Source organism: Amblyraja radiata, chromosome 19, assembly GCF_010909765.2.
Source record: "Amblyraja radiata isolate CabotCenter1 chromosome 19, sAmbRad1.1.pri, whole genome shotgun sequence".
NCBI lineage: Eukaryota > Metazoa > Chordata > Chondrichthyes > Rajiformes > Rajidae > Amblyraja > Amblyraja radiata.
Window position 1 is genome coordinate 20,161,096 of NC_045974.1, and position 27,805 is coordinate 20,188,900.

Here is a 27,805-nt window from a genome sequence, read left to right on the forward strand (position 1 = left end):
TGCGATTCTAAGGAGTCACAAAGCAGTTAAGGAAAACAGACACCTTTACCTAAAGGACATCAGCAAATCTTCACAACAATCCCCTGGTTAAGGTCATGGTTAAGAACACAATTCGTTACTCCAGCTTGATTTAATGAACCTCACAGCTCTAGTGGTCTCAAGGTACATGGATAGAAAGTTCACCACCACCCCACTTGTTATCACAGGGCAGAGATGCGGGAATCACGTACCTCTATTCTCTTTGGCAGCTTCACATCAAAATGATTCAGAATCCTGAGGGTCAAGAGGCGTACCTACACAAAGGGAGCAAGGTTAGTGGAACGGCAGCAGGCACACAGTGACAGGACCACGCAGTGGGATTTAAAGAATGTGTTCAAATACAAAACAAAGAATGAATTCTGTCACCTGGAGCAACAATTGCGAATCGTTCAGAGCAAATACTCCCGAATCAAATGCGAAAGTGCCGAAAACATCCAGTCCATCACACAGGCCAGACTTCCCACTACTGACACCATTGACACTTCACACTAGCTTGGAAAAGCAGCCAACATAGTCAAAGACTTGTCCCACCCCAGTCATTCCTCCTTCTCCCTGCTCCCATCTGGCAGAAGGTACAGAAGCTTGAAAGCGCTCACTGCCGGACTTAGGAACAGTTTCTTCCCCTCCGTTATTAGGCTTCTGAACTGTCCTTCCACAAGCTAGGGTACACCTCTACCGATTCACCTCCACCACATTGCGGACATTGGACTTTATCTCTGTAAACATATGCGCTACAATGCTGGGAACTATCTTCTGCACTCTGCATCGTCGACCAATTCCTCGACCTATTGTACTTGAATTTTAAATTTACAAGGAAGGCAGAGAAAAAGGTGCAAGGGTAAAGATATGCTGATTCTATGTATGGTATATCTGATGTTTGGTCAGCATGCAAAACACAGCTCTTCACTGTACCTCAGTACACGTGACAATAATAAACGTAGACCCTCAGCAGGTCAGACAGCAGCGGAGAGAGAAACATTACAATTAAAAGTTACCTTTGAAACGTTTGATGACAGATTTGGTCGCAGTTCCTCGTACAGACTGAGCAGCATGTCCTGTGAGACCAAGTCTTTACAGCCACACAACGTTAACCGGGTGTAGTACAGGTCGCCCAGCAGGAGGGCAGACACGTCAGCCGGCGAGCTTCTGCGAGAATAAAAGGCCAAAAGCACAATGGGAAACAGCGGGCAGCCGATCTGGCAAATCTATCAGGAGGCTAAACAGATCATTGCATTTGCTGCATTTTCATGAGAAACCTCAGCAAACTCACATGGAACACAGTACAGCACAGGTGTAGGCCTCTCGGCCCACAATGGCTGTGTTGACCATGTTGCTAATTTAAACTACACATTGCTTGTACATAATCTGTATCCCTCCATTCTCTGCCCATTTACTTGTCTGTCTAAGTGCCTCTTAAACGCCAGCATCGTATATCTGCTTCCACCACCACCCCCGGCAGCGTGCTCCAGGCACCCACCACTCCTGTGTTTTTGTAAAGTGGAGATACTGCTGATGGTGGAATTTTGCGCAAAAACATAGTGCTGGAGGAAATCAGTGAGTAAGGCAGCATCTGTGGAGGGAATGAACGGATGTTGTTTAGCGTTGGGACCCTTCTTCCGACAGAGTCTGTCTAATTCTCCCCACAGAGGCTGCCTGACCCTCCAACACTTTGGTTTTTTTTTATCAGATTGCCGCATTAGTCTCCTTTAAACTTTCCTCTTCCACTGTAAAGGTGGGCTCTCTAGTAATTGACCGTTTCACCCTTGGGAAAAGACTATCTTATTAAGACAAGGAGCTCCAGCACCTGATCACTGGCAGTGCTGCACTGCACCAGCGTTTGGTTTGCATTTCATGGATCAATTCAAATTCTCCATATCTATCAGATGGCTGCACATTCATTGCCTTCTATAAATTGTCCCTAGTGTGTAGGATAGGACTGATGTACAAGGTGTTTGCTGGTCGATGTTGTAGGCCAAAGGGCCTGTTTCCAGGCTACATCACTAAATAAAATTAAACATTACCAGACTATCTCACTAATAGCTGTACCCAAGTGTTCCATAATTCCCAACTCATGGAAATACAGCTGAAACACTCCAGATTGCAAGGAACTGCAAGGTCCGAGAACACTGATGCAATTATAAAGAAAGCACGTCAGCGCCTCTACTTCCTGAGAAGATTACGGAGAGACGGTTTGTCAAGGAGGACTCTCTCTAACTTCTACAGGTGCACAGTAGAGAGCATGCTGGCCGGTTGCATCGTGGCTTGGTTCGGCAACTTAAGCTCCCAGGAGCGGGAAAGACTACAAAAAGTCGTAAACACTGCCCAGTCCATCATCGGCTCTGACCTCCCTACCATCGAGGGGATCTATCGCGATCGCTGCCTTAAAAAGGCTGGCAGCATCATCAAGGACCCACACCATTATGGCCACACACTCATCTCCCCGCTGCCTGCAGGTAGAAGGTACAGGAACCTGAAGACTGCAACGTCCAGGTGCAGGAATAGCTGCTTCCCCACAGCCATCAGTCTATTAAACTCAACTCAAACAAAACTCTGAACATTAATAGACCATTATCTGTTTTTTTTGCACTTTATCTGTTTATTTATTCATATCATATTAATATATTTATTTATTCATATCATATTCATATCTGTGTATATATTTATATAATGGTATATGGACACACTGATCTGTTCTGTATTCATGCCTACTATATTCTGTTGTGCTGAAGCAAAGCAAGAATTTCATTGTCCTATCTGGGACACATGACAATAAACTCTCTTGAATCCTTGAACTGCAGATGCTGGTTTACAGAAAAAACACACAATGTGCTGGAGTAACTCAGCGGGTCAGGCAGTATTCTCTGGGGGACATGGATAGGTGACATTTTGGTTGGAATCCTGCGTCAGACATTGAAAAGGGGCATCGACCCAAAATGTCGCCTGTCCATGTCCCCCAGAGATGCTTCCTAACCCGCTGAGTTACTCCAGCGCATTGTGTGAAACTTTCCACCGCTAATACAAAAGCTGTAAAGTACTTACCTCATCAAGTTCCTTACATGCTCAACAGGCAAAAAGTTGAGAATTTCCAAAGACTCTGTGAGACTGAGCAGCGTACTGACTGCTTGACACGCGACGTACATCCACCCTGGTGAGAGACGAGTAGTCGCATCATGGGGAACAAAGTACAGGAAGAATGCCAGTCTCAGCCACACTGAGGGTTTTAGGATTACAGGTGGATGCAGACAAGAAAGACACTGAGCTCATCCAAAAATACCACCCAGTCTTGCAAAAAACATCTCACAATATTCTGCTCTGAGCCACTGGTGAAGTGTGGATCACCCCCTCACTGAATTAGAACAGCAGTTTCCTGGCAGGTTAAGAGCGGACTAAATGAGGAGAGTGGCCTGACTTGGGAGATGCCAGAGATTGAGACACGGGAGATTGATACACAGCTAAATGAGCAAGTGGGAAATGAAAAGGGGGAGAAAGAGAAAGGGGAAGAGGAGGAAGAAAGAAAGGGCGAGAGAGAGAGAGATAAAGAAAGGGGTGAGAGAAAGAGGAAGACGAGAGAAGAGAAAGAGAGAAAAAGAGGAGAAAGGAGAAAGAGAAAGGAGAAAGAAGAGAATGGAGAAAGGGAGAGACGTTATTTCTAGTTATATGGCAGCTTTCATTATCTCACAACTCCCTGAAATAAACGTACAAAGCCCATTGCTCTCCACCGTGGTATGAGAATAGCACACTAACCTTCGTTAATGGAGTCACTTTGTTCGCGAGCATTCAGGAGGCGATCCAGCAACAAGTGAACCGGAGCCAGGACTTTTTCCGTTTCCAACGGCCTGTGTGACAGATTAGAACATGGTGCAAAGATGAGACCAGAGATGAAAAGGCAAAAGCGCGACATTGTGGAGGAAAACCGTGCAGGTTGCATCAATTCCCCACAGCTGGACTAGTCAGTTCACCTGCAGGCCGATTTTACATGACATCTGGTCTTCCATGGGGACTGCACCTCTCCTTTGTGGTATAAAGGCTGCAACATAAAGGCTGCAATGTTCCAGAGGTGTTGCTGAGCCCAGGCCCAAGCTGTCCAGCCTCAGATTTGGAGCAAGGCCACAGGCAGCCCTGATTGTTGGAGTTCCTCTGTATGCGGCCCAACTTCAATCAAAGCCTGGTGACTCTCTGCGTGCTGGTCCCAGACGTGGATCTGCTAACATTCATTACAATTGATCAACTCTTCTAAATCTTTATCCTGTGTCTCTGTGCACTGTGGACAGCCTTATTTTAATCATGTACAGTGTTTCCGTTGACTGGATTGTATGCAACAAAAAAAAAGCTTTTCACTGTACCTCGGTACATGTGGCAATAAACGAAACGAAACGAAACTTTCAGCTGCAGAACTAGGATAACCGGAAGTGCCTTTTCTCACCTGAGATGGGGGAGAACGATGAGAGCACCCCAGCTGTGTTCCAGATCAGGTATCCCGCCATCTTCGCGGAGCTGCAGCAGAGACAGGATGTAATCCAAGGCTCCGCCGGTCCCTGTTCCATCACCTGAGCTGCAAGAGGTATACACAAGGTTTATGTGCACAGGGTGCCAAGTTCAATGGATCAATGCTTGGCCTCCCCAGAATTTGCATGTTATACGTTTACACCAAACACCATTAACACTTTTCACAGAACATACCGAGACCATTTGGCCCACTTCTGATATCCCACCTGAGTTGCCTCCCAATCCATCTACCCCATCAGGCTTTCAGTAAGTCTTTCATTTCACAGTGCAGGCACAGCGGGCAACCAGTAAGCAGGGGACAGTTCACGATCTGGCCCGGTTTTGATAACGTGGATCACCACATACCGTGTAGACACTTGCAGCTGTCCTGTGAAGAGGAGAGGATACTTTTCAAAGGCCATCGACCCGTCTTTCGGGGGCTTGGCTTTGGTCAGAATAAGTTTCACCAGAAGTCCCAGCATTTCCTCCCTGGCCAATGTGTCGCCCGCAGCAACGCTGTCCCCCGCATACTGCAGACTCTCCCCCACGTACTGCATCAAGCTCGGCAGGAGCAGCTGTAAAACAACGACAAACAGCACAACAGGATCATCCGTGTGGGCTCCGCTTGACCAAAGCAAAATAGTAAAATGGCAGGATTTCAGGAAGAAAGCAAAGGTCGCTCGAAATAATCAGTACGTCAGAAAAGTGATCTGTACCTCTGAAAGAACAGTACTGTACAAGGACAGGACATTCAGCCCACAATTCCAAACATGATGTCAAGACCAATTCTTATCTGCCTGCACATAATCCGTATCCCCTCACTCACTGCATATCCATGTGCCTGTCCAAAAGTCCCTTAAATGCCACTATCTTATCTGCCTCCACCACCACCCCTGGCACCACATTCCAGGCACCCACCAATCTCTGTGTAAACAAAACTTGCCCCGCACAACCCTGTTAAACTTTGCCCCTTCACCTTAACGCTATGATATTCTTAAATGTTCTGCCTGTCTACGCCGCTCATAATTTCATATATTTCTATCAGGTCTCCCCTCAAGCTCTGGCATTCCAGAGAAAACAATTCAAGTCTGTCCAACCTCTCCCTCTAGCAAATACCCCAGGCATCTTCTTTAGAGAGGATTGTGATTTACTATATTCCGTGTTTAGTCTCTTAAAAAACTTTTTTTTAAAACACTTGCTCTGCATCCTCAAGAAATATGAAGTGATGGTTATGCACAAGAATAACCGAGGAGCACATCTACAACTTGTGGGAAATTTCCCAGCTCCACCTGTTGGCTGAAAATCTGGAATAGAATATAAATACTCCTTCGTCAGAGCGACGGCCACCAAACCTAAATCAATCTGAGAGATGAAAAAAAACTAGTGGCAGTTACAATTTTGTGAAACCCTCTGGCTCACTAACGCTCTGAGGGAAGGAACTCTGCACCACACAGCCTGGGACAACGTGACTGCAGACCCAAATCAACCGGATTCATTCATTCTTTACTCTTCGAGTAGGGGCACAAGGGCCAGGCTAGCCCAAACGCACACCCCGAGTTGGCAAAGCAGTCCTGATAAAGGGGAAGCAAGTGACACAGCGGAAGAGCTGCTGCCTTACAGTACCAGAGACCCAGGTTTGATCCTGACTGCCGGTGCTGTCTGTACTGAGTTTGTACGTTCCCCGTGGCCCGGTTTTCTCCGGGTGCTCCGGTTTCCTCCCACATTCCAAATACATGCATGTTTGGAGGTTCATTGGCTTCTGTAATTGCCCCCTAGTGTGTAGGATAGAGCTAGTGGTCGGGTGATTGTTGGTCGGTGTGGACTCAGTGAGCTGAAGGGCCTGTTTCCATGCTGTATCTTTAATCTCCAAACTAAACTGAAGCTCAAAATAACTGCACTGGTGCCAGACCTGGAGCTGGACACCATCCATTACCTTGTTGCAAATACTCACCTGTTCAAACGTGTCCGTATCAAACATTGCCTCGGAGAATTCCAGAATCAAGCTTCTTTCAAACCCACTGCTGTAAACCTGTGGAAGAAAATGGACACAGAATTCAAGTTCCATAAGATGAGAGATGAGTGAAAAGCATTGTTCTCAGCGTAAAGGTTTAACACCGATGGGAATCTGTACAGTCAACATTCACAACCCCGCAGAAGTGAGGATTGGAGGGAGAGTGGCCAGCATTGGGTCTGAAGCGACAGAACAAGGTGCACAGTTGGAAACACGAGACTGGTATCCTGAGCAAAAACAGGCAGGAGAAACTCAGAGAGTCAAGCAGCATTGGTGGAGGCAAAGGGACAATCGAGGTTTCAGGTTGAGACCCTGCATCTGGGCTGGATGCACATGATGCACAGTTGAGGGGGTTTTGAGGATGGATGGAAAGCAATTTGGCAGATCTGCATAGGATGTTGCAGTAGAACCGTGTATATTCTAGGACCGATACATTACAATTAACACACTGATCTTGCATTGGTTGCAGAAGGGATGAGAGAACTCAGATACAACGACGGTTGGGGGAAACTTGGGCCCAATAAGCAGAAATGGTTAAGAGGATAGAATCAAGGAACTGCGGATGCTCGTTCACAAAAAATGACAAAGTGCTGGAGTAACTCAGTGGGTCAGGTAACATTTCTGGAGAACATGGATAGATGATGTTTCAGGTCGGGACCCTTCTCTAGACTGAAACATGAAATGTTACCTATCCATGCCTTCCAGAGATGCTGCCAGACCCGCTGAGTTACTCCAGCACTTTGTGTCTTTTTTGGTTAAGAGTAAATTTGACGGATGTTCTCAAGACCATGAATGACATTGTTAGAATGAGAAACTATCCAGTAGTGAGAGGGAAATTAAACAGCAACGAACAGAAGCAGATAGAGGACAGGAGCAAGATATTTACACTGTGGGTTAATGCGATTGGGAACATACTGCTTGAAGAAACGGTGGAAGAAATTCATCAAGAACCTTCGACTGGATAAGTTCTTAAAGAAGGAAACATTACAAGGTTACAGGGATGGGATTGAGTGGGTCTTTTAAAGAGCTGTCATCTATTCAATGGGCCAAATTGTCTTTTCCTATTCCATGTGGTTCTGCAATTCTTCATAAAGATGCCGAGTGTCAGGAAGTGACGGTTGAGAGGGTCTCCTGCTCATGGTAATTAATGAGGGGAGGCAGAACTGTGGAAGGACAAGTGGTTCAGTCAGCCTCATCTCCCTACTGCATCTCCCGATCCCGCCAACTCCTCGCACACAGCAGAGCGAGGGCACATGTATGGGTTAGGGCTGGGGACCCACACCTGTAGCCGAGGAAGACTGCTACCATTGTCATAGAGCAACACAGCACAGAAACGGACCCTTTGGCCCAACTCCTCCATGCTGGCCAAGTTGTCTAACCAAGCTAGTCCCACTTGCCTGCACCTGGCCCATATCCCTCCCAACAACAATGGAGCCAGCATCAATCCCCGTGGTATACCGCTTGATACAGACATCCCGTCTCTATCACTACCCTCTATCTCTTGCCTTCGCCAATTCTGTGACCATTTTGCGAGCAAGACTGTATCCCATTTGAACTAACTTCCCAGACCAGCCTTCCACATAGCACCTAGTTTAAAAGAAAAAAGAGACATGTATTTCATTGAGGTGAATGGAATCAAAGCTGGTACCAGAGGCACAGCAGAATTGAGCAATAACAATGTGCATGAGTGACTGACTGGATAGCTCAACGGTCAACATGACCAGTCCCTGATCTTAGAACTGACCCCAGTCAGAGTATATTGCAGGACTTTGCTTGTCGACAACAAGCGTTTAAATACCTTTCTGGCAGTTTCTTCAATCAGTGAATCTGGCAGAGAAATGTTCTCAGCCATCAGGAGTGTGGAGACAACCTTCAGCAGAGTCTTGCGGCAAGGCAACTCCATCTGTGGGCCCGGCAACATCAGGAGCAGAGTCTGAGGGACAAACCAGATAGGGAGAGTGAAGAAGACGCACGGTTCATTCCGCACAGGGTGGAATAATCTCCCGCGGGAGGCATAAAGGCACAAAGCAGTAGCGGTTTTCAGAGCGGACACGGTGCAGAAGGGGAGGCCTTGAAACTTAGTGGGGTTCAGACAAAACCATTGACGGGCACCACAGCAGGTAGTGCTGCTGCCTCACGGATCGAGAGACCAGAGTACAATCATGACCTCCGCTGTCGTTCACGTGGAGTTTGCACATTCTCCGTGCGTCTGCGACCAGTTTCATCCACTTTCCAAAGAAACGTAAATTGAAACGATAATTGGTCGCTGCAACTCAGCCCTGGTGTAGGGGTGTCTGAAGGGATTTAATGGGCATGTGAGAGAGAGTGGGGCTGGTGGGATTGATAGGACAGCTTGAGAGCTAGCACAGTCTCAATGTGCTGAACAGCCTCCTTTATGTCATTGGGAAATAACAACAAGCAGGCAAAAGTCGCTTGTGATTACAAGATAACTAATCAGAACTCATAGGTTGCTAATAAGAGGGGAAGATGGATCACTTGTTTGCAGGTGTTTGCTCACACCCAGATTGCTTGCGTTGAGATTAGTGGTGGGTGCAAACTGTTCAGTAACTGGCCAAGGAATTTTTCTTCACAACGACCATCAGGCTATTGAACGCTACAAACTCCAACTAAACTCCAAACTATGAACGGCGGCAAATGGAGCAGCGATAGATTTGCTGCCTTACGGTGCTTAGAAACCCAGGTTCGATCCTGACTACGGGTGCTGGCTGTACAGAGTTTGTACGTTTATCCGGTGACTATGTGGGTTTTCTCCTGGTGCTCTGGTTACCTCCCACTTTTCAAAGCGCATTAATTAGTAGGTCAATTAATTAACCTAATTAATTGTAGGTTAATTAGTCTTGGTAAATTGTCAGAAGTGTGTATGAGAGAACTAGTGAATGGGTGATCATTGGTCAGCGCAGACTCGGAGGGCCAAAGAACGTGTTTTCGCTTTGTACCTCCACACTAAACTGTCTGCCTGTGTTGCACCAGGAACTTTTGGCTTTATTTTGCTTTCGCACTATATTGGGATTTTAATTAATGAATTATTTGTTTTTGCTTGTTTATTATATTATCCATCGAGTATTGTGTTTACAGACCTGTTAAGCTGCTGCTAGTACAAATGTCATTGTTAAGTTTCAGGATATAGGACAATAAAACACTCTTGGCTCTCGTAAAGGGGCAATGGGACTCGTGCACTCCCCATTGGATTGCAACCTTGTCGTGGTCGGGGAGCTTGTGTGTCTCAGTGACCTCTAGAGCTATGCCAGCGGGAGATTCGTCTCCTGTTAGGGTCTCCCACGCTGGACAGGTCAAAGGGTTGAGGCAAGACGAAGAGCGATCCCACTGGTCCTCCAGGTTGGAGGTTGAGCACAGGGCTAACAACCCTGTCTCATAAAACAAATATGTTACGGAAACAGCAACTGATAGAATCAACACTACTGAGTGGAGGACCTTTGTTGCTGCCCTACATGCCAGGAGGCATAATAGGCAAAATGTGTGTAAAATGTGGGATTCGTGCAGTGGTGTAAAGGCTGGGGGTGGCTGGATCAGCGGAACCATGCCAAAGCTTCAGCTGATGAACAGCCCTGTCCCGAGCAGTCCGTCTCGCATTACCGGCCTCACCTCACACACCGCGCTGGGATGTGGAACCTTTGAGCCCTGCTGAGCCTCCAGCAACACGAGGAAAGTCTGCAACAAGCGGCGGATGTGATCCGAAACTCGACCAGCGTCCTCAGGGTCGACTCGATCTTGGAGGTCCACGATACACTCCTGTCAAAGCCACAAATGCCCACGGCTTAGCCCTTAGTTATAGAAAATATCCTTGTACTGGGTCAAGACACAGCATGGCTTATTATTCATCTTAAATCATTTAATCTTTTCAAAAAAATAAAGAACATCAAAGGGTTATTTTGTAGTTGTCTGCCTGACTAGTTTATACAGTAATGTAAAGAGATTATGTAAAAACAACATAACATAATTGATATACTGTGGTCGGCGTACTCCAGTATTACCAGTGTAAATTCTTGTAATAGTCTTAAGGATTTTAAAAAAGGCAGCAAAGGAGGATACATTTCCAAAGCAACTTTTACAATCTTGTATATCCTAAGATTACTTTTTAAATCTTGGTTACTGCTACAGAAAACCTGTTGTATGTTTAATACAGAACAAGGTTTCCCAACCAACACCCAAAACAGTAGAGACCCAAAAGACAGCAGATGCTTGATCAATGGGTCTGCTTGTCCCTAATATCTAAAATAGAACTAGTGTATGGGTGATTGTGGTTGGCGTGGACTTGGTGGGCAGAAGGGCCCGTTTTCAAACTAAACTAATAACATAAAAAAATACTGTATTGGCTTGAAAGACACAGACAAGCAGTATCTTTCATCACAACTTACTTGTAAACAGTTCCACAGGACATCAAGGTGTTCTTTATGGGCGTAGGCAGCACATGACTTGGCCATGTGGCCAACTGCTTCACAAACTACATCCCACGGAAGCACCGTGGTCGCCTCGGTGACGGGTCCCAGCTTTTGCAAGATAACGGGGAAGACCTGCAGCAAAGGAAACAAACTCACCAATCAGAGATTCTGCAACAAGCAGCTGGCTAAAAGAAAAACTAAATCCCCAATGAGAAATCAAAAATTACAACAGGGTCTTGATCAGCTGGGCAAATGGGCCGAGTAATGGCAAAGAAAGTTTAATGAAGATGTGCAAGGTGATGCATTTAGGTAAATCAAAACAGAGCTGGCACTTCAGTGAGTGGTATGTCTCTGGGGAGTGTCTTAGAGCAGAGGGATCTGGGAGCATAGGTGCATAGTTCCCTGAAAATGAAGTCACAGGTGGATAGGGCAGTAAAGAGGCAGCACACAAGGTTATTGCTGCTGACACACTGCTCTGCTGCCCTGGTTTTGATGCTGATCTCCAGTGTTACTGGTACGGAGTATCACTAGCACATCAACAAACAGTATGCTTGCTCTCCTGATGACCACATGGAGCCTTCTCCAGGCGTTTCAGTATCCTCTGATCTGTTGGTAGGTTCATTGTACATGCCTTGTGCATACTCTTGCATGGTATGATTTGGCTGATTAGCACGTAAACAAAGTTTGACACTGTATCTCGGTACACATGACAATGATAAACCAATACTAACAAATGAAGTAGGAAGGAACTGCAGATGCTGGTTTATACAAATGACAGATACAAAGTGATGGAGTAACTCAGCAGGTCAGGCAGCATCTCTGGAGAAGAGGAATAGATGAGGTTTAATGTCGGAACCCGTCTTCAGATGTTAAATCAGTTTGAAGAAGGGTCCCGACCCAAAACACCACCTATTCCTTTTAATCCAGAGATACTCCAGCATTTTGTGTCTACCAACGAGTGACCTATCTTTTAAGAAAACACTGTCATCCATACTAATTAAAACATTACCTTGGCTGCACAGGAGTGGAAGGCATTTTGAACACCTTTGCACATTTCGAACAGCAGCTGTCCCACCCCTTCGGCCTTGGCTCGGTGTGCCTCAAGGTCAGCAAACATGAAGTTGAAAAGAGCACTGTGATCAGGAACCTGCAAATATACAAGACAGGATTTCACACATGAAAGCAGACACATATCTCCATGAAAGTCCTTTTAAACTCTCTCTCTCTTCAAACAGTTTCAAACTAATTTACAACAATTTGGAATTACGGTGAGGGTGGAGGGGGAAAACGAGACTGAGGAATGATGAGGGCAAAAAGCTGTTGTCCTAAATTAAACTTGATTCACTAATGACCTGCCTCTCTTACCCAGTTAGAGATTGTCTCAAAATCCAGTCCCACATCACAGTAGTTGATGAAATCACATCAGAAGTTGAGCAGCAAATTGCTCCGGATACAACGAAGACTCGAGGCTCCTGGGGTCAGAGAACTGGCAAGCCAGCCTTGGCTCTGATACCGTTAAGCCAAGAATAGGTGTCAAGATCAACTCACCTTTCTCATTAAGAAAGCAAAACTTTCAGCTGCGAAGCGTCGGATGTGTTCTTTGCTGTGGCACAACAGCGAACTGTACAAACTAGGAAAAAACAGCAATGTTGAATTAGCAATCCCAGAGGTTTTCAGCTAGAGCCAGAAAGGACACTGACAATAATATCTTGGAATAAGGAAATATTTACTTTAATTCACAATCAAAATAAAAGACATTGACAAAAAAGCACACTGAATCTTGCAGAGCAAATGTTATATTCTTATTCCTCTCACACAAGTTAATTGTAAAAAAGGTAGAAATGCTGGCTCAGTTAAGGCAAAACTAAGAGCTAGAAGTGATTAAAAGGAATACCTATGGGAAAAGTATCTGATGAACACACATAATTGTTCTATTAATGCAAAACATAATTTAATTCAATTCAAATTATTATATAGACTATATTATTGAAAAACGAGGTTGAATAAATTTTATCCAAACGTCTCTCCCAGATGCGATAAATGTTTGTTTCAAAACGCTAATATAACACATTCATTTGTAGGATGTACAAAGTTGAATAAATTTTGGAGCGATATATTTGATATATTTACAAAGCTTTTCAAGTCCACAATAGAACCTAAAACGGAATGGATTATATTTGGAATAATAGTAGAAGATATCCATTTAAATAAAGACCAAAACTTTTTTTTAATTATGGGTTAATAATTGGAAAGAAATTGATACTTAATTAAATTTTGGAAAAATACAACCATACCAACTGTTAAAATATGGATTAGGAATATGATGGACATAGCATGCCTTGAAGAAATGAGACTCCGACTAATAGATAAATATGACCAATTCTTAAGGAGTTGGTCTCCTTTCATCGACCTTTTGGAATCATGTGATGTAGCGGTACCGTAAAGATTGCTGATTTCAGTTCATGCCGTGGATAGATCTACATCTCCGAATAAAGATTTGAAAATTTCTCTTTTAAGGGGCCTTCTTTCCTATTTCTACTTTCCACTTTTTCTTTTTTTATATACACACTTCACGTTTTTCTATTCTCTACCATCTATTTTTCCTCTTTTTCCCCTTTCTATTGTTTTCTTTTTCTTGTCTTGCTTACTTCCTTCTCAAAACATAAAACTAGAGGTTGTACATAGAATGGATTATGGTATGACATAGTTGGCACCTAAAATTAGGTTCCACTGTACTGTTTTGTACTGTATTAACTTCCAATAAAATAAACAAAACAAAAAAAAAAGGAATACCTGTAAATGTCGGTAATATCTTTTACCAGCAGCCTCCAGAGGTACTTGTACAGGTAGGAGAGGCAGGTGAAAGCCCACTCCAGCACCTCTGTGTCTTGTGTGTTTAGCAGGGAGGTAATGATCACAAAGAAGTCTCTGAAGTGAGGATAGAAATCCGCCTGCAGATCCCTGGCCAGCTGCACCACCAAGCTGTAATACAGAAACTCATCCCCATCATCACACAGCAGCAGCCCACACAGGGTTACATGAGACAGAGATACACGAGACTGCTGATTCTGGAGTCTAAAGCAGACCAAAGCTGTTGGAGGAACTCAGTGGGTTGGATACTATCTGTAGCGGCAAATAAATAGTTAGTGTTTCAAGTCGGGATCCTGTGCCAGGGCTGAGAGTGTAAAGGAGAGATAGATGGTAAAAGGAGTCAAGCGAAGGGGCGAGGAAGGAGCTGGCAAGGGATCGGTGGAGACACGAGGAACTGCGCTACTGGAATCTTGAACAAAAAACACAAACTGCTGGAGAGAGTCAGCAAGTCAGGCAGCATCCTTGGAAGGAAGGACTGTGTGAAGAAGGGCGCCCAGCTGACACGCCACCTGTCCATTCCCTCCACGGATGCCGAGTTCCTGCAACACTTTGTGTTGTGCTCCATGCATCAATGGATCCAGGTGAGGAGGGTTTGTGAGCAGATGGAAACTGGTGGGGAGAGAATGGTGGTGATAGTCAGAGGCTGGGAGGATAGGTGGAGTTAACACGTATAAATAATAACAGGTTAAATATAAGGTGCACCAGAAAACTGAGCGCGTGCACTGTGAAAAAAGAGCTAATCCTGCCTTACTCCAGCAAAGGTTGATGGGCCATGCTGTTCTTGATTTGAAGATGGATCTTCAAGCTTTCAACCACTGCATTTTGATGGTAGACCAGCTGATTGAAAGACTGGCATTTTCCCACAACGTCTTTGCGAAATTTAACTGTTTTTGAAAAAAAAAAGAGGTGGGGGATGGGTTAAATCTGCCTGACATTTTTCCCTCAATCAGCTTAACTGGTTACAAGAACAAATACAGCAGGATCTGAAAGAACAGTTCATGCTGGGAGTAATCAGCAGGTGGGGCAGCATCTCTGGAGATAGAAGCCAAGTCCACATTTTAAGTTGCTGACCCTCAACATTTTGAATAAATCTGAAGGTCATCAACCTGAAACATTTGCGCTGAGTCCCTTGTAGCAACCGGTTAACGCAAGAAGCATAACAGCTAACCTGCGGCTCCCACCTGCTCTACATGATCATGAACATACGCGGGAGAGTCACAACGACCATTTTTGCCCCATATTCCGCTAAACCTTTCTTATCCGTGTACCACCCATCATTGGCACACCATTGTTCAGTGTCACCTACACACCCCAACTCTGATTCCTTCAATAAGCAATAAACAATGGTTCTGTACTAACAGAGTGCAACATAATTACACCAAAACAAATCATTGATTATACAATAAAACTCCAATAATCCAGCACGCTCAGAACTTTAACAATACCACACTAGCTTATTTGTTAGACAACTTTTTATTTCTATTAATGTTCCGAATCACTTTTAATGCATTTTGATTTAGGCAAAAATACTTCACATTTGTTCGAGTTGAAATCTGTCGGCTCTACTTTAGCCCACTTTCCTAGCTGATCTATATCCTAAGGCAACATTCTTAAGTGGAAAGTTAACAATGAACATGTTGTTAATGGAAGGGTGCGACTAATAAGCCATACCAAAGTGTTCCGTGCAATTCAGATCTCTCCATTTCTCCAGTCCTTCATAAAAATAGGTTTCAACATCCTGAGGAAGCAAGCACAAGGTTAATTTTTTTTTTTTTTTTTAAACGGGACAATTTCTCTCTATCCCCATTACCGGTAAAACTCCAATGATCTGGAAGTTCTGATGGCTTGGCATGTAGCTCACTCATTGGTTATGAGAGCGATCCAGAGATCCACAGTGGAAGCTGAGTGCGGTTCGGAACACAGGGAAGCTTGCAACTGGAGCAGGGATTGGTATCCGGAACACCAGCCATCAGGAAAGGGATAGGCTTGCAGCCGGAACTGGGACCAGGATCCTTCCACAGGCCATCATCTATCATAAACCAATGCCAGCACCTGATATCTTACCTCAGCATCGTCGCTCGTCCTGTCAATCCGATGGATTATATCGATATTCACATTTGCCAATCGTTCAGAAAAGGTGAGAAACTGTTAACAGGAAGAAGTGAAACAATTACAAAAATACCCAATCACTCAGTACTCAGCAAAACAAAAACACTGACCTAATCAATTTTACTAACAACAACAAGCAGGTTTCAAGTCTAGAATCTTGTCGAATAACAAATTCCCTGGAGTGGAAAATTCTCTAGTGTCTCACACGGAAGGTACTCCCGTAAGGGAAAGGGTGTATTTAAAGGCTACATGAGAGTCTACATGATAGACACTATTATTAACAATGTATTAACTTAAGAAATCAGGTTCAAGGTGGGAGGGATATATAGAAAGAGCTGCAAGAGTAGTTGAGACAGATACAATAACAACATCAAAATACCGTTGGACAGGTACACGGGGATAGGACACGAATCTTTTATTTTATTTTATTCATATTTAATCGATAATGTTTTATTATTAATGTTTTATGTGTCAGGGGAGGGATGGGGGGGGAGAGGAGAAATGGGGGGGGGAGGGGTGACAGATTGGGGGGGGAGGGGAGAGAGATGGGGGAGGGGAGAGAGATGGGGGGAGGGGAGAGAGATGGGGGGGGAGGGGAGAGAGATGGGGGAGGAGAGAGGAGAGAGATGGGGGAGGAGAGAGGAGAGAGTTGTGGGGGAGGGGAGAGAGTTGTGGGGGAGGGGAGAGAGTTGTGGGGGAGGGGAGAGAGTTGTGGGGGAGGGGAGATAGTTGTGGGGGAGGGGAGAGAGGTGTGGGGGAGGGGAGGGGAGAGAGATGGGGGGGGGGAGGGGAGAGAGATGGGGGGGGGGGGTGGGTTCCCTGGGAAGAGATGGAGCCCTGGGGAAAGATTGTGTGGGGGGCGTAGAGAGGTAGTGGGGTGTAGGGAGAGAGAGAGGGGGGGGGGGGTAGGAAGAGAGGGGGAGTGTAGAGCCCGGGGGGTGGTGGGGAGCGCCGGGGGGCAGTCTTGCCGGGTTGGGTCTGGGGAGGGAAGGAGATGGTGAGGGGTCAGAGAGCGCCCGGACAAGGTGCGGGAGATCGGGGCGAGGTGGAAGGTCTGGGATCAGCAGGAGTGTGCATCCCGCTCCGCTGGTCGCTTACCCGGAACGTGTTGCCGGCTCGGTGCCGGCCCGGCCCGTCCTTCATGGCTCAGAGCTGGTTCAGCGGCCGCAGAATCACACGCCGCTACCGTCGCATGGGCGCCGCCATCTTTGCCGCGGCATTCTGGGAGCCCCACCACGGGCAGGGTGACGTCACGCGCGGCGGCCCATCGGAGAGGCATCGGAGCCATACGTCACAACCACATGACGTCATAGCCTGATTGTGTCGCGCACACACACTGGTGCATTACGTCACGTACTCCGGGGAATTACGTCATGCACGGGCATGGCGTCACGGACTGATGGAGAGGCCACACTGTGGACAGTTCTGGCTACGGAATGATGTCTTTAAGATGGTGTATGATAGATCCGCCAGGAGTAGGAACAGCTCCTTATAGTCTTCACAAGTTCACGTTATAGGAATAGAATTAGGCCATTCAGCCCATCAAGTCTACTCTGCTATTCAATCATGGATGATCTCTGCCTCCTAATCCCATTTTCCTGCCTTCTCCCCATATCCCTTGACACCCATTCTAATCAAGAATTTATCTATATCTGCCTTAAAAATATCCACTCTTGGCCCCACAGCCCTCTGTGGCAGTGAGTTCCACAGATTAACTACCCTCCCACCGAAAGAGCGCCCTTTGGCGGTCGCAAGAACGACAACTAAGTTTTGTAACTTATTATATTCACAAAATAGCTTCTTAGCAGGTTCTTACAACAAGTCTGACCACAACGGTGGTCAGCACTCAACTGCTGCGCGAAAGCGAACCGCTTCAATACCTACGTGCGCCAGCAGGCGCCACTACAGCCCTTTAATTCTATGACTTCTGGACCTAGACTCTTCCACCAGTGGAAACATCCTTTCCACATCCACTCTATCTATGTCTTCACATAATTTACAACCTAATTGTATGAATATTGAATTCTCCAATTATAGGATTGTTCTAATCAACAACACCCTTTCCCCTTCCGCCTGTATTCCTTCCTCTGACTTCACATTTCATGTAGAAATAAGGTACAGGTACTGGCATCACTGGTAGATAAGGTGGTGAAAAAGGCTTTCAGCACTTTGGCCTTCATCAGTCAGAGTATTGAGTTTAGAAGTTGGGAGGTCCTGTTGCAATTATATAAGAGTTTAAGAAGGAACTGCAAATGCTGGAAAATCGAAGGTAGACAAAATTGCTGGAGAAACTCAGCGGGTACAGCAGCATCTATGGAGCGAAGGAAATAGGCAACGTTTCGGGCCGATAACCCTTCTTCAGACTGATGTAGGGTGGGGTGGGGTGGGCGGGATGGGGAGAAGAAAGGAAAAAGGAAGAGGAGGAGCCCGAGGGCTGAGGGAGAGCTGCGTGAGGAGACAGCAAGGGGAGGAGACAGCAAAGGCTACCAGAAATTGGTGAATTCAATGTTTATGCCACTAGGGTGCAGACTGCCCAAGCGGGATATGAGGTGTTAGAAACAGAGAAACATAGAAACATAGAAATTAGGTGCAGGAGTAGGCCATTCGGCCCTTCGAGCCTGCACCGCCATTCAATATGATCATGGCTGATCATCCAACTCAGTATCCCGTACCTGCCTTCTCTCCATACCCTCTGATCCCCTTAGCCACAAGGGCCACATCTAACTCCCTCTTAAATATAGCCAATGAACTGGCCTTGACTACCCTCTGTGGCAGAGGTGTTGCTCCTCCAATTTCCGGTAGTCCTCACTCTGGCCATGGAGAAGGCCCAGGACAGAAAGGTCGGATTCGGAATGGGAGGGGGAGTTGAAGAGCTGAGCCACCGGGAGATCAGGTTGGTTAAGCGGACCGAGCGGAGGTGTTCGGCGAAACACATTAACACTATCCTACACATACTAGGGACAATTTGCATTTATACCAAGCGAATTAATCTACAAACCTGTATGTCTTTGGAGTGTGGGAGGGAACTGTAGACCTCGGAGAAAACCCATGAAGTCACGGTGGAGAGTGTACAAACACAGTACAGGCAGCACCCGTAGTCATGATTAAACCTGGCTCTCTGGCGCTGTAAGCACTGTAAGGCAGCAACTCTACCGCTACACCACAGTGCTGCCCGAACTGTTATGGATTTTGCACTGCTATAGTTACGCGGATTACTGTTGTTCTTGGAATAACTGATAATTTATTGTATATTTATTTGTTGTTGCATCAATGTGCCTGTTAAGTTGCAGCAGGTACGAATTTAATTGTTCCAGTTCTACTTCAGACTGTGATTTTCACCAAGACTACCCTGTCACATCCCACCCATGTCCTCTATATGCCGGTTTTCGTCCCTCAACTTTCTGTCCCGAGGCAGGGTTTCAACCAGAAACATCGGCTATTCCTATCCCTGACGGATGCCATTTGATCCACTGAGTCACTCCACCAGTTTGTTTATTTGCTCAAAGTAACCTTTCTTTTAATTCAATTTCTAAAATTAAACATGGTAGGATCTGAACATATTTCTGGGATAGTAGTCGTAGCCTATGAATTAATTAGTGTTTTTTTCCCCCACAGAATAAAAGTCCCCACAGTGGACATGAATCCTTCTGCAGTTTAATGACTTCAGACTTTAGAGATACAGCACAGAAACAGGCCCTTATGGTTCACCAAGTCCATGCTGACCAGCAATCCCCGTACACTAGCACTACCCTACACACTAAGGACAGTTTACGATTTACATAAGCCAAATAACCTACAAAGCTGTATGTCTTTGGAATATGGGAGGAAACAGGAGCACCCGGAGGAAACCCACGCAATCACAGGGAGAACGTACAAACAAACTCCAGACAGACAGCACTGGTAGTCAGGATCGAACCCAGGTCTCTGGTGCTGTAAGGCAGTAACTCTACTGCAGTGTTACTGTGCCGCATCATTCATGGTTCAATATGGTTCAAATGAGTGAGCTAAGGAGTAGGTATGTTACAAAACTTACCTTCAGCGGCGCTGCAGTTCTGCCACTGGCCATGTGCGCGACTTTGGCGTCTTTGAGGGGGGATTAAAATGCCGTTTTCTCCTGCCTGTCCGAGATATATTTTCTCGGGCTGCTAACTGATGCTGAAAAATCATTCCGACTTGCGTTCTCTGAATTTTTTTTTTTAAATCGCGGGACAATTTAATCGCTGGAGTAAAATAAAAAAGCGACTTCTAACACCGTCAACGCTGACAACGGGACGGATCTCACGTAGGGCACAAAACATAAGGTAAGTTGTTTATTTTACATATAAACTTGCTTCTTAGGATTACTTTAATCCAAATTTCATTGGCGAAAATGTGATTATGGCCCCATACGAACTGGCAGTGTTTTTCCTGCCGATATGGCGTTCAAATTCACCGCAACCACAACGTTCCAATTTTTTCCACAAAAACCCACTCGCAAGATGATTTAAATGGCCATTAATTTACGGGAATTAAACACTAAATTCCTTCCATTTGGCTTATAAATTCATGACAATGAGATTTTAAAATCATGTTATTTTGTGAATTCTTGTGTGAATGTTATTTGCACACTTAGGCTATTTAAAAATGCTAATCTTTTCTTAAGAAATGGATAGATGTTTAGATCAAAGATTATAGAGCAGAGCAAGATAGACCACTCCTCCGAAATCCAATGGACTGACGTGTGGTATGTAACAGAATGTCACGGCCGCCGTTAGTTTATGCCAAATGCGACATCTTTGGTAGCGGGGACGGACTCCACAGTTATACAATCTGCTCTTACATCAGGTCGCAGGGAAAAGCAAAGATACTAGAGGCTCCTCTAGTATCTTTGGGGGAAGAGGACGACTCCTGAGTTGATCCAGGACTGATTCTCGGTCCCCCCGATACCAGATGACGGCTGCCGGCGGGAGAGCCTCAAGCGTCTGCCTGCGGTCGGCGCTCCCGAGGCAGCGGGCAATGCTCCTCTAGTATCTTTGGTGTAATCCGTTCCAATGATTGATCCGCTCTATCATCTTTGGTGTAATCAGTGTTGTAGGGAACAGTGTTTTATATAGCATCGATCACTTCACATATTTAGTTAATATTATTGTAAATTTGATTAATATTATTGTAAATTGCAGCTCAATAAAATGGCGTCATGTCATACTACGCTTTTTTCGCAGAGTGGCGCATCTTGCTCTGGTCTATAATCTTTGGTGGTTACATAGGTCCCCAGTATTAAAGCCACCTTGTCCAGTCATGATGGACAAACACATGAGGATTAGGTTGAGGTTCGGGGGAGGGAATCTACAATCCTGACCTAATCCAGTCAATAGGTGACTCCAGACCGCCCCTTGGGTCACGGGCAATTAGGGATGGATAGGAAATGCTGGCATTGCCAGTGCTCTCTATGTCCCCTGACTAAGTAAGCCACAGCAACCGATCTCATCAGAGGCATGGTGTCATACAGCAAGGAAACAGGCCTTTTAGCCCAACTCGTCCATGCCAACCAAGGTGACCCATCTAATCAATTCCCATTTGCCAGCACTTAGCCCATATACCTCTATTCTATCCTTGCACATATCCAAGTGTCTTTTAAATTTTGTTATTCTACCTGCCTAAATTACCTTCTTTGGCAGCTCATTCTATATATCCACCATCTTCTGTGAGAAAAATGGAACAAGCTGCCAGTCAGAGAGCCCTAAGGCATGTAAACAGGCCCTTCGGCCCAAGTCATCCATGCCAACCAAGATGCCTCATCTAAGCCAGTCCCATGCCCAGCCCATATCCCTCCTTCCTACCCACGTACCTGTCCAAGTGTCTTATAAATGCACATCAGGCTCAAAGCTATGAGGTCTAAGGACATGAAGTAAAGGTCTACATCAATGAACAAACCTCTCAGCATTGGCAGGAGTTAACATATGATGAGCGTTTGGATGAACATACGAGGAGCGATTGACGGCATTGGGCCTGTACTCGTTGGAATTCAGAAGGATGGGGGAGGACCTCAATGAAATTTACCAGAATAGTGAAAGGCCTGGATAGAGTGGATGTGAAGAGGATGTTTGCATTCGTGGGAGAGTCTAGAACCAGAAGTCATAACCTCAGAATAAAAGGACGTATCTTTAGAAAGATGAGGGGGAATTTATTTTGTCAGAGGGTGGTAAATATGTGGAATTTCATTGCCATAGACAGCTGTGGAGGCCGTTAGTGGATATTTTTAAAGCCAAGATTGACAGTTTCTTTTTTTTTAAGAAAGATAGAAATAAAAGAAGTAAGGAAAGTGAGAAAGAGTCGTGAAAGTGCAGGAAAGTGTTGGAAAAAGAGAGCCCATTAGAGAGAGAGTTAGAGAAGAAAGTTAAGAAATAGAGCCTAGAAAAGAAAAAAAGAGAAACAATCGATTTATTATAAAAAACTCCGCAAAAAGGGATATACCAACCATATTTTTCATTCCCCGTTACCAGATCCTGGCACCATTTATTTTTTAAATTACTATTGCACCTTATGCTTCTAGTAAGCTCATAAATGCAGACCACGTCTTTTGGAAGTGGTCTGCTTTGCCTGCGAGGAGGAGTCTCATATCTTCCAGGTGTAATGTTTCGAACATGTTTGAAATCCACATTTTTATTGTTGGTATAGGAACGTTTTCCCCAGAATTTGAGTATAAACTTTTTTCCCGTTATTAAATAAATTCTTTTGAAACACGTTTAGTGCAGGGCTACCTTCCGTTATTCCAAAAATAGTCCATTCTGCTTTTGGTATCAGTTTTATTTTAAATAGTTTTGTGAAAATTTCAAATATTTCATTCCAGAATTTTTGGATTTTTATACAAAAAACAAAAGAGTGCGCTATGGTAGCTTCTTGAGACTGACATTTATCACAAATGGGTGAGACGTTAGGGAAAAGTTTATTTATTTTGGTTTTTGAATAGTATAGTCTATGTAATGTTTTGAATTGAATTAGAGTATGTCTTACGTTGATCGAGCATTTATGCACATATAGTAAGTGTTTATCCCAGCTCTCTTTTGAAATTTTTATAGCTAGTTCTTGTTCCCAGTCTCTTGATTAGTAAGGGTGCAGGGGTTATGGGGAGAAGGCAGGAGAATGTGATTAAGAGGGAAAGATAGATGAGCCAAGATTGAATGGTAGATTGGACTTGATGGACCAAATGGCCTAATCCTGCTCCTATAACCTATGAGCCTCCGTGTCCTACAGTTACTCCACTACTATGCTCTAGCCCTGCCGGGGATATCCAGGGTCTAATCGGTGCTTCTCTGCTCTGCTGCAGCGTGGTCTGCTGGGACTCGTCACGGGCCCTGCCCTCGGGCTGTGGATTGGGATTGGAGCTCAGATGCATCCAGCTGCTCCCAAGCTGACAATGCCCCTTTCCCTCAGTACCAGCAGGTGTAACACGTCAGTGGAGCAACCAGACCCTGTGGACAGCCGAGACGCCTTCCTCAATGCCAGCTGCCATCTCAGGGCACTCCAGGTGGGTACAGACGTCAAATAAACACACAAACACGAGCAGAAGGCCTCCACCATTCCATGCCATCACAGCCAATCCAAGATGATCCCAATACCTCTTCCCTATGCTCTCTCTGCACAGACCTCCACTTGCTGAGAGTGCAAATGCCCATCAATCTTCCCTTCAATAAGCCAGCCTCCACATCTGGCATCTTATCTGGAAATCTAAATACACTACATCTACTGGTTCACCCTTATCCTCCCCATTGCTCACATACTCAAAGATTTATCAAACACAATTTCTCTTTCAGAAAATAGAATATAATTATTATAACATACAATTACATATAATTATTATAATTATATATAATTGTATATAATATGTGATTATGATATTATGGTTAATTAGTTATATGTTAAATAATTACATTTTCTTTTAAACTGAGGGCATTTAGAAAATAAGGTGCTTATTATTGTCTTAGTATAATAATAATCACCAAGTCTACGCTGATCAGCGATCACCCGTACACTAGCACGATCCTACACACTAGGGAAAATTGACAATTATTTTTAATTTAAGCCAATTAACCAACAAACCTGTATGCCTTGAGTGTGGGAGGAAACTAGAGCACCCAGAGAAAACCCATGCAGTCAGAGAGAACGTACAAAGTCCGTACAGACAGTACCCATAGTCAGGATCGAACCCTGGTCTCTGGCGCTGTAAGACAAAAGCTCTACCACTGCATTACTGTGCTACCCTTCATATTCTCTGTGGCAGAGGTCAGAATGGGGCAGGTACTGGTGAAATCTAGGGTGAGTTACTACACTGTACATTGTTCCACCACATAGTTATAGAGTCGTAGACGCTTTTTTTTTTTTTTTTAATATTTTATTTATTAGAAGTGAGTACAATGCATTGGTACAAAAACGATGTTAACATATTACATTCTCTGTACAACTTCCCTTTTTTTTTTTAAAGAGAGAAGTGAGAAAGGAGGGAAGAAAAAGAGGTTGTGAAAAGTGAAGAATAGATTAGTGAGCGTGGGTGAAAAACCAATAAAGAAAAAGTGAAAAAGAAGGAATAAGTGAAGAAGGAAAGCAGGAGGGAGATTATTCCATTGTCCCAGTGAGATGTTTTTTTAAATATCCTAAATCATCTTTCACCCATACCTGAAACTGTTGGTTTTCATGATACTATGTCACCACATGAATCCAAGGAATCAATAAATGGGGACCAACTCCTTAAGAATAGGTCTTGTTTGTCTATTAGGAGGAGTCTCATTTCTTCCAAATGTGCTGTGTCCAGCATATTACTGATCCACATTTTAAATGTTGGTATATTAGCATTTTTCCAAAATTTAAGTATGTTTTTTTGCTGTTATTAACCCATAATTGAAAAATGAGTTTTGGTGTGTATTTAATTTGTTCCCATCTCCACTTACTCCAAATATAACCATTTCAGTTTTAGGTTCCATTTTTGTCTTAAATAGCTTTGAGAATATATCAAATATATCACACCAAAATTTATAAAGTTTTGAACAAGAGACAAATGAGTGCGTAATATTGGCATTTTGAGAAAGACATTTTATCACAAATGGGAGAAATATTTGGATAAAATTTATTCAACCTAGTTTTGGAATAATATAATCTATGTAATATTTTAAATTGAATTAAGTTATGTCTAGCATTGATCGAACATTTATGTATATGTATCAAATATTTTTCCCATGTTTCTTTTGAGATTTTTATCATTAATTCTTTTTCCCAGTCTTCTCTAATTGCCTCTGTTGATGGTAATTCTATATTTAAAATACTGTTGTACAAGTATGATATTAATTTTGTTGACTCTGCATTGATATTCATTACTTCTTCCAGTGGGTCTAAAATTATACTTTGGAATCTTGGTATATATTTCTTCATAAAGTCACATACCTGTAGGTATTTAAAATATTGATTGTTATTCAATTAAAATTTTGATTTTAGTTGTTGAAATGATAATAAATTTCCCGATTCATACAAATCACCTACCTTTTTAATTCCCACTTTTTCCCATTGTTTATATGTTTTATCCATACCAGATGGTTTAAATACTGGGTTATTCACTATTGGTGTTAACACTGATAAATTTCTTAATTTTAAAGTTAATTTTATTAGTTTCCAGATTCGTATTGTATTTTGTATAATTGGATTCTTCTTATATAACATATTATTCAGCTTTATTGGGGAAAAAATGATCGCTCCTAGATCGTAGGGGGCGCAATCCTCTTTCTCCATTCTTATCCATTCCAACTGTTGAGCAGAACTGTCCAACCAATAAATTATATTTTTAATATGTACTGCCCAATAATAGTATAGAAAATTAGGTAATGCAAACCCCCCCACCTCTTTGGGTTTGCATAAGTGATTTCTTTTAATTCTATGTGCTTTATAATCCCAAATAAAATTAAAAATATTCGAGTCTAATTTAAAAAAAAAGTGTTTTGGTATATATATCGGTATAGATTGGAATAAATATATTATTTGTGGTAGCGCTATCATTTTTATAGCGTTTATTCTGCCAATTAGTGACAGTGGGAGCATTCTCCAAAATTTAATCAGTGAATCAAATGTATTTAATAATGGTATAAAATTAGCATTAAATAATGATTTATATCTTCTAGTAACTTGAATACCCAAATACTTAATTTTTCCGTTGCGATTTTAATTGGAAATTTTAATAGGTGATTCGCTTTCTGGGGTTTTAATGACATAATTTCACTTTTATTCCAATTTATTCTATAACCGGAGAAAGAGTCAAATTCCTCTATTAGATTTAATAAATTCGGGATGCTCGTTTGGGAGTTTGTAATATATAAAAGTATATCATCTGCATATAGTGATATTTTATTAATAGTATCCTTAGTATCCCTGAATATCCGGATGCCTTCTTATCCTTTCAGCAAGCGGCTCTATCATAAGTGCAAATAGCAGGGGTGATAAAACACAGCCCTGCCTATTGCCCCTCGATAATTAAAATTTTGAAGATAATATATTATTAGTTAGTATTCATGCCATTGGTTTATCATATAGTAATTTAACCCATCTGATAAGATTCTCTCCCATATTAAATTTTTGGAGTACTTTGTATAAATACTGCCATTCTACCTGATCAAATGCTTTCTCTGCATCCTGAGATATAACTGACAAGTCTTCCTTTTCCGTTTTGTATGAATACATTATATTAAAAAGGCGTCTCAAATTGTTAGATGATTGTCTTTTAGGTATAAACCCCGTTTGGTCTGGATTTATCAATTTATTAATATATTTACTCAATCTTCTTGCTAAAGTTCTTGCTAAAATTTTCTGATCTGTATTTAGGAGTGATATAACCATATAATAACCATATAACAATTACAGCACGGAAACAGGCCATCTCGACCCCTCTAGTCCGTGCCGAACACATAATCTCCCCTAGTCCCATATACCTGCGCTCAGACCATAACCCTCCATTCCTTTCCCATCCATATAACTATCCAATTTATTTTTAAATGATAAAAACGAACCTGTCTCCACCACCTTCACTGTATGAGCCCGGTTCTTCTAAGTCCTTATCTTTTTTAGGTATTAACGTAATTGTGGATTCGGCTAATGTTTCTGGTAATTTATTTTCGGTAAAGGCAAATTTATATTTATGGTACCATTAACTCTGGAAACCTTTATAGAATTCATTATTAAAACCATCTGGTCCTGGCGTTTTCCCATTTTTCAGCTCTTTTATTGTTTCACTTATTTCTTCTCTTGTGATCTGTGCTCCTAATTCCTCTTGTTCCAAAATATCCAATTTTGGCAGATTACAATTATCTAAAAAATCTACAATTATATTGTCTTCTATTTTAGTTTTAGACGTGTACAAGTTTTGATAAAATTGGGCAAACCTTTTATTAATATCCTGGGGAGAGTCGTAGACTCTAAACAACCCATTAACCCTAACTTGCCCATCCCAATCAACATGCCCAACATGCCCCACCTAAGGGGGGATCTTCTAGAAACGTACAAAATTCTTAAGGGGTTGGACAGGCTAGATGCAGGAAGATTGTTCCTGATGTTGGGGAAGTCCAGGACAAGGGGTCACAGCTTAAGGATAGAGGGGAAATCCTTTAAGACCGAGATGAGAAAAACATTTTTCACACAGCGAGTGGTGAATCTCGGGAACTCTCTGCCACAGAGGGTAGTTGAGGCCAGTTCATTGGCTATATTTAAGAGGGAGTTAGATGTGGCCCTTGTGGCTAAAGGGATCAGGGGGTATGGAGAGAAGGCAGGTACGGGATACTGAGTTGGATGATCAGCCATGGTCATATTGAATGGCGGTGCAGGCTCGAAGGGCCGAATGGCCTACTCCTGCACCTAT

At 43.5% G+C, this 27,805-nt stretch overlaps 1 protein-coding gene across 1 annotated transcript in view; it reads right to left on the bottom strand.

Annotated features, from left to right (window-relative positions):
• The window catches only part of utp20 (UTP20 small subunit processome component), a 79,833-nt gene extending 62,658 nt beyond the window's left edge, over positions 1-17,175 (bottom strand). The window contains exons 1-17 of the mRNA XM_033037889.1: positions 17,035-17,175; positions 15,892-15,972; positions 15,499-15,565; positions 14,579-14,711; positions 13,750-13,938; positions 12,505-12,586; positions 11,966-12,103; positions 10,933-11,088; positions 10,160-10,306; positions 8,334-8,468; positions 6,476-6,553; positions 4,891-5,099; positions 4,463-4,591; positions 3,784-3,875; positions 3,079-3,184; positions 1,035-1,185; positions 231-293 (exon numbers count right to left, since the gene is read on the bottom strand). Of these exons, the coding sequence (XP_032893780.1) occupies positions 231-293; positions 1,035-1,185; positions 3,079-3,184; positions 3,784-3,875; positions 4,463-4,591; positions 4,891-5,099; positions 6,476-6,553; positions 8,334-8,468; positions 10,160-10,306; positions 10,933-11,088; positions 11,966-12,103; positions 12,505-12,586; positions 13,750-13,938; positions 14,579-14,711; positions 15,499-15,565; positions 15,892-15,972; positions 17,035-17,079 (2,001 nt within the window). The 5' untranslated portion in view covers positions 17,080-17,175. The remainder of the gene's footprint in view (positions 1-230; positions 294-1,034; positions 1,186-3,078; positions 3,185-3,783; positions 3,876-4,462; positions 4,592-4,890; positions 5,100-6,475; positions 6,554-8,333; positions 8,469-10,159; positions 10,307-10,932; positions 11,089-11,965; positions 12,104-12,504; positions 12,587-13,749; positions 13,939-14,578; positions 14,712-15,498; positions 15,566-15,891; positions 15,973-17,034) is intronic.
• Between the last annotated feature and the right edge of the window lie 10,630 nt (positions 17,176-27,805).